Below are 11359 nucleotides of genomic sequence, written 5' to 3'. Positions count from 1 at the left end.
GCTTCCGGAGGAGAGCCGGCGCTTGTGGCATCCTCTGGGAGGATCCGCACGGTTCATGTCATGGCAAAGGCAAGTCAGCCGCGCGCGGCGAGTGCCCCGGCTTCAGGCGGACCCTGCCGTGCCTTGCACGACACGACGGCAGCGTGGAGCAGGTGGGAGGCCGGGCTCAGCTTTTGTTACGCTGCCTGCCCCTGTCTGTCCCCCGCATTTCGGCTCCAGGCGTGTCCAGCGTGTCACGCAGCTGCGCCGAGCCGGAGCCCGGGAGCGCGGCCCGGGCTGGAGGCGGGGAGGAGGCCGGAGGCTGGGGGGACTCATCAGGGATGCGCCGGCTTGCGGGGGCGGGACGTGGGAGGGACCAGAGGCCGGGGCGCCGCGGCTGTTGCTGCTGCTGCACTTGGGGCCGCAGGCGGAGCTCGGCGTCCCGCTCGCTGGTGCAGGAGGCGGCGCGGCCGGACTGACTGACTGACTGACTGACTGACGGGGCTCCGCGGTCGCGGGCGCCGGCATCTGGAGCGGTGCCCGCGTCTGGCCGGGCACTGCCCCTTCCCCGCCTGCCTCCGGGACACGCCAAGCAGATGTGAGCGGGGCTGGGGGGAATCCACCGCGGCTCCCAGCAACAGGGTCCTCCTCCTCCTCCTCGCACAACCCCCGCGGCTGAAATATGTGGCAGCCGGCAACGGAGAGACTGCAGGTAAGAAGAGGCAGCTGCGGCGGGGGGAGAAGAAACTCGGGTTGTGTTGGCGTCCCTTGGAGGGAGAAGGATCTTGTGATTGTGGCGCTCGTGTCCAAAAGCTGCGGGATGCCTCGCTCGGAACTTGGTGGGGATGGAGCCCGGCCCGGCCCGCTCCCAGCTCCCATCCTCCGGTCCCTGCGCGAGCACTGCGTGCCCCGCGATCCCGGCTCGCCTTCCTGCCGCCGCTCGCTGGGGCGGGCTGGCTGTCTTCAATCCAGATGTTCCTCCCCCCAGCCCCAAAGACAGAACAGATGCTTAGCAAACCATGCAGCTCTTCTATTTCTCCCTTTGAATGATGCTTAGTTGGAAGTAGGTTGTTTACTTTCCTCCTGGGGGTGCAGGTCCCTGTGCCTGCTTCTTCTTTCTTCTGAGGAGAGCCTTTGATGCGGAAGTCAGAACCAGACAGGTATTGGCCCATGCCAGCAGCAGGCAAAAGCTTTCATTGATTCCTCCGTGCAAATACAAAGATGTTTGTTTCATCATGTTTTTGAGTGGCGGGTGCCAAAGTGTTTGTGGTTGAGCAATACCGAAAGTTGGAGAAGGGTGGTGGCGTGCGGAGGAGTCATTGGTGACACGTATCAAGGTCCCCGGGGGTTGGAGTTGTCCTTTCTTCAGGGTTTTGCTCCGTGCTTTTTGCTCTGAAATGTTCTCCAGATGGTCAGCCAGACAGATTGCCAGATGAATTTACAGAATCCCACAGACAAAACTTTTTGGCAGGCTCGAAGCTGTAGTAAGCCTCATAGTAAACTTCGAAGAAATGTTGAACTGGCAAAAATAAAAACAACCTTTAAGGCAGAATGGCTTTGAAGGCACAGGGCAAAAAAGAAAATATACAGAGGGGGAGACACGCAGCACTTGTGTGGTGTGCAGAGTAGTGATCTCACTCAAACACTAGGAATTAGGAAGTAAACATACAGTCCTCATGAAAAGTGGTAGGTAAAGTTCACATACTGAGTTCAGTTTTGCAGTGAGGAATGTAGAGTTTCAGTCTTGTAAAAATGAAGATCCCAAATGGATCACTAAAGCTATTGGCTTCAAGTGAGATGAATTGAGAGTATTATTATTATTTTTGCAAGGAATCACACTTCAGTAAAGAAACTGATGCTGAGCTAATGTGAGTAAAAGTTGTGAACAGTCTCACTGAATATAGTTCTGCATCCCCATGGCACAGACTTGTATAAACTGTTAAGTTTACTTTAACGTCTCACTTTTTATCTCCAAAGGTTTTATGTGCGTGAGCCAGAGGTTGATGTACTGCAGAATCACTCTGAAGGTCCTGTTGTGGTGGTAGCCACAGGTCCTTGATGCGTTTCTCTCTGGCCTAGTGCTTTTGCTTTTTTAAATGTTTTTAATTTTTAAAAATCTATTTAAGTTATTCATGCACAGCATGTTTTACTTAGGAGAGCATGTGGGTTCCAAAGCATGTGACACTTGGCAACTGAACTATTCTGGCTTGCCTTCTGCTTTGTGATATTTCCATATTAGAAAGATCATCTTTCATATCTGTGATTAACAGACTACACAACTGTTGTTTCCAGTGCTTTTTGTTGCATTATGTGATTGGGTTAACAGCATTTTCTTCATTATATCACATATTTTACATAACAAATTAATTGAAGGAAGATCCTGACTGATAGCATTTGAATGGTATCCCGTTAAAAGGTAGTTTATTAAAAGTTTTATAAAATATACCATTAATGGGACAGTGAGCTAATGGATACAAAATTTAGCTACTTTAAATAGAATTCAAAATGAAGAAAATAAAGTTGTTAAAATCCTAAAACACTAGCAAACAGCAAATCTAAACATCAGGTTTCTTTTAGAAGCACTTGGTTCCTTGCTCTTTTTCTTATCTTTCTTATGGTTAAGCAGCTAATGCAATATGCAGGAATCCTACTCTCTTATCACTTCAGAATGCAGAAGTGTCTTCTGATGAAAAGAGAGCTGGAGGGCAGAGTGAGTGGAGGGATGGCATGATATTGAATTGCGTGCTTGAAAACTAGAGCACAGCTAAGTAAAACTAGTTCTAGACTACTTGCTTGGATGTTGTCTTTTTTTCTCTATTAAATACATTTATTAATATTTTCTGTACATAAATATGTATGGAAACCTCAAATATACAGACAGTAGAATGGAACAGAACTGAACATAGTAGTAAGTACATGCAGAGTTTGGTCTCTATTAGATTATGCCAGTCAAAGATTTTTATTGCTTCTACAATTGGAATCAAGAAAATTGCGAGGCTCTATCTGATTTGATATTAAAGCAAGGTCTTCCAGATTTGATCAGCTCTTTATGAGTTCTAATTTATAGCTGCCACTAACAGAAATAATTAATTTGTTTTTAAAAGATGTATCAGGTTGGTAGATCTATCTCGTTTCACAGGCCTCCAAGACTTATAACTGCCTGAACTACAGCTTTCCATCTCTTCCTATCTTGCACAATCTCCTTCCAGCTTGTCACATCTTTGCTTATCTCTTCCTGACCAGTTTTTATCTTATCATCTTATCCTTCCCATGGTCTACCTTGAGGTCTGATACCCACTACCTCAGGTTCCAAAATCTGCCTTGCATGCCTTCCCTTGTCTGTTCTTGTGACATGCCTTGTCCATTTTATTCTTTGTGCTTTTATCTTGTTCAAGACATCAGGTCTTTTGTAAAGGTCTAGGATGAAATTAGTCATGGGACCATATAACTAGGGGTCTAAACTTGCAGCGAGACAAAGCAATTTTTGTGGCTTGGTTGCAGCACAAAGAACCAATTTTTGCGGGCATTTCCTGATGACCCTACCCCTCACCACTGATTGGCTTAGATGCATATACTGTATAATTTAATATTGTATACTTTCTATGGAAAGTAAATTATGTTATATAATTTATCTTTTAAATCTAAATTTAAATATATTATTAATATAAATGTATATACAGTATAAATTGTAATAGCATCATAATTTATTATTATATGTAGTCTGCTACAAAAAGTTTAGAAATGCTAATGAATACTAAACATTTTCACTTCACTGACTGGTGCCTTCACTTAGTCTGTCATTAACAGACGGTAACTCTCAATTACGTGATCTATGGCTGCAGTGGTTGTCGTGTTGTCTTGGTATTGCGGTAAGCATTGGGACATTCTAAAACAACATATTATAGGAAGAATATGATGGGGGTTTTTTAGGTTGATTTCATGGGAAATTGTGGCCAATGTAATATTTCCTGGCGCTCGCAGACAGTATAGTTTTTTAGCATTTTCCATGAAAACCGCAAAATTGCAAATTAAGTAGACTCCTACATATAACTACTTATTGTCTCAGTGGTCAGAGAGTGCTCTGTGTTTGAAACATTTTGAATACAAAGTAAAAAACAGAATCTACCATGAAGAATGTATAACCTTTGGTCTTGATCTGCAAAGACTTATGCATATACTTAATTTTACATACTGTTAGTAATTCCATGAAGGCAGTAGCTCTATTCACAGTGAATACAGGTAAGGACCTTGATATGTGTTTGCAGAATAGGGGCCTAAATTAAGCCAGGCACAACAAACGGGCATAAAAGATAAACAGAGCTGAGAATAGCAGGTGACAGCAACAGTAGTATCATTATGTAGGTTGGTCCTTTGTATGTTTTATAGAATTAGAAGTTGTTTAAAATTGTAAAGCAACAATCAGAAATTTAATTAAAATATTACTTAGCAAAAATGGATAAAGGAATGTTAAGGTCACAGAATCAGGCATTCAAGTGTTAGGAAATGCCTATGTATATGCTACAGGGGGAGGCAACCCCCACAGTCTATACCAGTCTGACCATGGGGTAAAATTCCTTCCTGACGCCAAATATGGCAATTGCTCTGACCCTGATTGGAGGGATAAGACCCTTTAGTTAGGAACTTCTGGGTTTAAATCTCAGAAGGAGCATGCCATTATGTAATTAGAGACTGTACCATAATACACCCAAGGGGACAGAACTCAAGTTATATAGGCAGCAGTATTTTCAAATAGTATTCCCTCTGGTATTTCCTTTCAGAAATTTGACTGCAGCCTAAATAACATTATTTCCATATATATATGTTTTAAAAAGCAAACTGAAAATCATAGTGATTGTGTCTAAATAAGATACTTTACTGCACAGTAGAGCTAAGTACTGTGCAGTAAGTGCCTGCACCTACACGTACAGACAATGTACCTCTGTCCTGGTAGCAGGGAGCTCCTAGTCCCTGCTTCTCAATCATGATTATGGAGCTGGGTGGGGAACAGGCTGGAAAGCCTATTTCTTGCCCAGCTCTGAGATCACAGAGCTGGGCAGGTTACAGGCTCCCAGCCCCTGCCCTGTGATTGAAGAGTGGGGTTTGGGAAGAAGCTTCTCAACCCCTGCCCCATGACTATGGAGTGGGAGCTGTCCCAGTCAGGGGCAGGTGCCAGCCCCATGTCCTGATTGGGCAATTGACACATGGGGCTTGGAAAGAGCTTCGGGGGGGGGCCAGGTCCCAGCCCCCTGTCCCAATTTCCATCAGTGGGGCAGCTAGAAGCGAGCTTCCAGCTGGATAGGGAATCCTACTCTTGTCCTTCATAGTTGGTAAAAGCCAGGGGGGATCTGTTCAATTCCTTACTGGTGAATCCTGCTTGCTGCTAGCTGTCCCATCAGCAGATTGGGGCAGGGGGCTGGGATCTGCTGCTCCCTTGCAGCTATTTCCATGTCCCGTGCCACTGACTGGGGAACTGGAGCCAGGAGCTGGGGTGGAGCCTGTCCCAGCAGCAGGCAGCCCCCCAGGAAGTGGGGAGCAATCTCTCAGCCCCTGCCAGGAGACAGCTGTCTCCTGGCCTCATGCTCCATGCCTGTCCCTGGGCTAGCACATAGGGGGAGCCTAGTGCTCCCCCTGGCTACTGCAGGGGGCACATGCAGTGCCAGAGCAGGTGGGAGCAGACCTGCCAGGAGCAGTTGTTCTTCTCTAGCATCCTTGCATGGGTTAGACCAGGCTTGTTCAACATGCGGCCCGCCAAGCCGTTTTCTGTGGCCCACGGTGCTGTGATGGGAAATGAAAGTAAACACTATTTACTTTTGTTCCCACCCCTTGTCCCTCTCCCAACCCCTCAGCAGCTTCCTAATGGCTGCTGAAGGGCTGGGGAAGGGACAAGGATCCCACACACACTGTGTCAGCTTGACGTTGTTGACGTGGTGTGCGTGGAAAGAGGAGTAGCCATATGCCACTCAGGATAGGATGAGCCTGGCCAGAGCAGCAGGGGCTCAGTTGCATTTTCCCCCTACCTGCGCTGGTCAGTCCCGAGCGGAACACGGCTCTGCCACCGCTTCTGCTGGCTGGTGCTGACCGGGGCAGGACTGTCGCATCCGGAGAAGCATGCAGCAGAAGCTGGCTTTCCACATGCTACTGGGGATGGGAGGAGCCTGGCTGGGTCAGCACTGGCCAGCAGAAGTGGTGGTGCAGCCATGTGCCACTTGGGACTGACCGGCACAGGTAGGGGGAAAATGTAGTTCAGCCCCTGCTGCTCTGGACGGGCTGACTCTGTCCCAAGCGGCACACGGCTCCACCATTGCTCTGCTGGTTGATGCTGACACAGCCAGGCTCCTCCCATCCCTGGTAGCACGTGGGAAGTCAGCTTCAGCTGCAGGCTGCTCCAGATGGGACAGCAGCAGCCAGCAGAAATGGTGGCAGAGCCATGTGCCGCTCAGGACTGGCCAGCGCAGGTAGGGGGAAAGTGCAGCTGAGCCCCTGCTGCTCCGGCTGGGCTTATCCTGAGGTTCATTTCATGTTTGTAAAATGCTCGGAGAGCCCCACAGAGATGCACTGCATAGAAATGCAAAATATATTTTGACTTACTTGGTTGGCACTTTGGGCTGAGATTTTCAAAGCTGAGTCAAAAGGCCAACTTGCCTTAAAATGAACAGGATTTAGAGGGCGCCAAATCTTTTATGACAACTTTGTAACATGCCTATCTACCCCTTTTTGCAAATCGCAGCCATAGTTTGGAAGCTCGGCCAAAGAACATAAGAGCTTCTGAATGTGAGAACATAAAAAGTGCCATGGTTGGTCAGCCCCGTGGTCTATCTAGCTCAGTATCCTGTCCTGAACAGTGGCAGAAGTGGATGCTATAGAGGGAAAGTTTTGAACTGGTCAGACCCATTTCACTGTCACTTCCTGCAACTTCATTGGTGTCAAAGGTCAAGTGAAATCACTTCCTGATGTGATACCACTTCCTGTGAGGTCTTTGAATATGGCTCGCCATATTCACTGAGTGATAAAGTTCATGATCTGGCCCCACATTCAAAAAGGTTGAACACCCCTGTGTTAGATGCCTGCCCAGGGTGGTTTTACTCTAGAGCAATGGTTCTCAAACCATTTTTCTGCAGGGCACTTGAAAATTGCTGGGGGTCTTGGCAGACCACTCAAACTTTTTTTTTTTGTTTTGTTTTACAAATCAAAGCACACAACTCATATTTTAATATCAGTAGTCTTACCTTTCTAATGCAATGGATGTGCCCGCTTTTTTGAGCAAAGTCTGGGAAGTCGGGTGTAATGTTTGTCAGCTTTAGCCTTAGGTTGCCTTTTTTGCAGACCACCTGAATGGAGCTTGCAGACCAGTGGTGGTCTGTGGACTACAGTTTGAGAAACTCTGCTTTAAAGTAATTTACTCTAGAGTAAACCCCACCCAGAGCAAGTGCAAGTGTAGGTATGCCTAGTGATTCCTTGTGGGGGATCAGCCTAGGTTAGACCATGGCATTGATCTCTCTCTCTCAATCTTATAAAATCGTCAGTAGCAGCCATAGGTGGTCATTCTCTCTGTAGACCAGACACTAGATACTTATGGATTTCATAGATGTTTCTTAGTCTCTGGCCGAAATAAAGATCTGGGTGACATGACCTGAGTAGAATGAAGATCTGCTTCTAGTCTGCAATTGCATAAGGGCTGAAGCCTGGCTGACAGGTTTTGGCCCTTTCAGGAAACAAAAGATGAAGATGGGAGCTTGGTGAGTATCAGCAGGATACTGAAGAGCACTTCATATCTGATTGCTACACTTTACCCTTTATAAGCTAATATCTTGTCCTACATGGTTGGTAAAAACACAGTGGGGACCTGTTCAATTCCTTACTGGTGAATATTGTAAATATCACTTTTCCAGAGCTCAGGATTTTAGCATTTAACAAGTTTCTTTTCAGGAATCCATATTGTGACCTTAAAAACATCACTAGATGCCACTGGGTCTCTGACCTAAGTTGTAGTGTGAAAACAGCTCCAGCTTCTTCTGACTTCCATAGACTTCCTTCAACTCTGTCAAACTAGTTTATTAGGTAATACAGTATGGGGTCATTATTGCTACCTAAGGTTGCATTATAGCAGTGACTGCTGAGTTGCCATGTTGGTCATTTTAGAACTGAGAATTTGCTAACTTCCTGTTAGCACCAGGCAGAAATGGGTAGGAATGTCTTACCCTGGGCTTGTACCATTCTTGCTTGAGAGCCCTCAGAGTTGCATTAATTAGTTACCCTTTTTTTCCTTTATATGTTAGTTCCATGTGGTGTAAGTTACAGAGGGTTTTAACCCTAGCTGTACTGTGCATTACTGTACTCTTTTACTACTGCCAGTGGAGGACTGTTAGTACATCATGAAGTAAGAAGTAAAATTGTGGAGAAAATATTCTTATCTTTCGATTTGTACCTTCTTGTAAAGTATTTTTTTGGTGTGGTTCAGTTGGAAACAGAGTAATTGACTTTAGAAGTGCCGGACTACTACAGGTCAAGTCTGTGCTCATTAGCTTTAATGGGAGTTACATGTATGTAACTGAAGTCAGAATGCGTTTTGCTGTTCTAACAAGAGTTGGATGACTGTGCCTTTACTGTATGTGGTATGCACTTTGTATATCCTGTATGGTTATTTAAAGGGATATGGGTTTTAGTTTTGTGGTAGTTCATAGAGGAGTTGCTGTTTATTCCTACATAATCAAGCCTCTCAAATTTCACTGTTTGCTGTGGAATTTTGGCTCTGACTGTTGACATATACAACAGTTACAGTGGACTCCAGTAACAGCATCATTAATAAAGCTAACATACAGTACAAGGAGCTCATGTATAGAGTAAGGCAATGAAAATGCCTGTGATACATTCAGATTACAATAAATGTAACTAATTTATACCTCTGGAACAGATGGCTGTAAGTTCAATTCCAGCAGATGTTCAATTCCACCTGTATGTACGTAGCAGTGACAGGACAGCTTACTGCTGAAAGGTTGACATGCTGTTGGAAAGTGTTACTTTTGCAATAATGTTGCATTAATTTCTGTTTTGGTTTAATAAGCCATGTCCAACATTGTGTTGTATGTGTGACATTTAGCTTCTGTCTTTCTGAATGAGGTCTGTCTTATTCCACTAATGTTGGTTGAAGAATCATTCATTGTCTAATTATATTGCTGCTGCTGGAAGATTCTTTTACTGGAAAAAAATAGTGGATTTTTTAAAATGTAGGACAGAGTTGTGTAAATACCCAGGTTTCAGGAATTGTCTTGCCTCCTATGAAGAGTATGCTTTGAATGTTGACCTGCAGTGTAGAGGAGTGCAGTTATGTTGAAGAGATCATGATTATCCTAACCAGCAGGCTGGGTTAAATGAGGTCCTGTCCAGCCCTACTTTTCAATGATCCTTGTATTCATACCGTGATTAATATAGACATATTACTATTTATTTTTCTTGCAAAAATCATCTGGGGCCATGTACATACTTACAGCTTCTCTTGCTCAAGTGGTTCAAAATCTCCATTTTGGCTGTTGTGTGCTCTCCAGCCAGGGTCTGTAACAGGGGGGTTGAGCTGTACTGTAGCTCTGTTTCCCTTCCCCACCACCACAGGTGTGTGGTGGAGAGCAGGACAGACAGTCAAAGAGTACTCCCCTGTGTGCTCAGCCTCCAGTATCCCAGTTTCAGGGGCTGAGAGCTGTACAAGGGAGTGTTATTTCCAGACTTTGAGGGCTTTGGGGATTGCTAAGGATGGCCCCATGCCAACCCTACCCTACCCTAGGGCTGGAGAGAAAGAGTCTTTGTATGCCTTAGTGCCCAGGAGAGCAGTCATTGGCTGTCTGCCTTATTCTTTCCTTTTCCCCCCCTGGAGTGGAGTGTGGGGTGCCAGAGGATTAGGCAACGCTGTCATGCTCATAGTATGTGCACGTGTAATTGGAAATCATTCCAAAGGAAGCATTTCAAAGATGTTCCTCGGTTTCTGGAGATCATTTGGACATTTCTGAAGTGCATCTTCAGCCGTGAATATCTGTCCACTGGCTGTTTGGAGTGCTTCTGATGTCTAGGGGCTTGGGGTTTCTCACTTTCCACTTTTGCTTTATATATTCACATTTGTTCTTGTTTTATGTATACAGCAGCACCTTAATTCACAGTTGTAGTTTATCATGTATGTTCTTTACAGTAGTTTGGACTTGCACTAGGATTTATGGATAGTTGTAATCAGAGGGCTGAGAAGTTTGGCCCACAGTTCGTAGCAGTAGTATTAATTAAAGTTTGCTCTAAAATGTTTCCTTTTAATTTATTTCCAAATGTACCTCTGGGTCCTGGTGAGGATCAGAAACTCATTGCCATTGTTCCAGGTTTGAATTTTGGGGCTTGTTGGTCATCACAAAGCTTTCTGAAGTAATTTTGAAAACAATTGAGGTCTTAGGCCAGCTTCATTTCTTCGTCTGTGAGATGACTGGTATTTGCTGTGAAATCCAAATTTTCTCGGGAGTGCAATCCCCAACATTGTTTCAAGATAATGAACCCCAGTGGGTACATAGTTTTTTTTTTTTTAGTTCATGCTCTTTATAAGCCTTTTGACTCTCTCTTCTACTTACGTGTCTGAGCGTCACAGTATTTAAGTGCATTTTTTTCCCTATGTGGGAAATGCACTCTATTTAGTATTGTAGCACTGTTTATAAGCAGCTCATGCCAGACAGGCAGAACTTTTTCTGTTATCCTCTTCTGTTTGTCTTAGCTATTAATTTAAATGTAAAGGTCATACAAATAACCTAAAACAATACAGAAACATGAACATGTATTGAGAGGAAACAAAGCAACTGGTTTACAGAGAGCTTCTGTGTCTACATCAGGAGTTGGTTGCACAAAGAAGCCTCACACATTGTCTTACGTAGGAGATTTGGCTGCATTTGGGGCCCCCTACACACAGTACAAGTATTGTGTAATAAATTGGTTAATTGCAGAATTACCTTGAGACCATCTACATGTGCAAAGTACCTGTCACACCATAAAAAGCTCCAACCAGCTATAAAGTTAGACCTTGAAAATGTACTGATTTTATAGCTAGTTGCTGTCAAGCTTTAATTTGCATGTGTAGCAGGGTCTCCTAACACGGGGCTCCCAGCCACAGGGGTGCACCATGCCCAGCGAGGGCTAGGAGCCCTGCAATGAAGGGGACTCTTAGCCGCAGCAGCTGCTGACTTTTTGGGTCTCAGCAGCGTGGGGACCCAGAGTCCCACGGTTGTGGCTACTGGGTGTTGGGACGCAGCTGGGTGTGTGAAACCCTCAGGACTGGGGGTTTGTGGCTGCGAGCTCCCAGTTTGACACCAAACTTTGGGGCAAAGCATCCATGCCAGAAGACAGGTGGATTATCCAGGCTGAC

General features: G+C 45.2%; 1 protein-coding gene across 1 annotated transcript in view; it reads left to right on the top strand.

Moving 5' to 3' along the window:
• Positions 1–344: 344 nt before the first annotated feature.
• The window catches only part of PID1 (phosphotyrosine interaction domain containing 1), a 220489-nt gene continuing 209474 nt past the window's right edge, over positions 345–11359 (top strand). The window contains exon 1 of the mRNA XM_090054435.1: positions 345–691. Within this exon, the coding sequence (XP_089910561.1) occupies positions 662–691 (30 nt within the window). The 5' untranslated portion in view covers positions 345–661. The remainder of the gene's footprint in view (positions 692–11359) is intronic.

The sequence above is a fragment of the Crocodylus siamensis genome, chromosome 6, assembly GCF_052110815.1.
Source record: "Crocodylus siamensis isolate JL-2025a chromosome 6, ASM5211081v1, whole genome shotgun sequence".
NCBI lineage: Eukaryota > Metazoa > Chordata > Crocodylia > Crocodylidae > Crocodylus > Crocodylus siamensis.
This window is presented reverse-complemented; position numbering and strand designations above follow the sequence as displayed.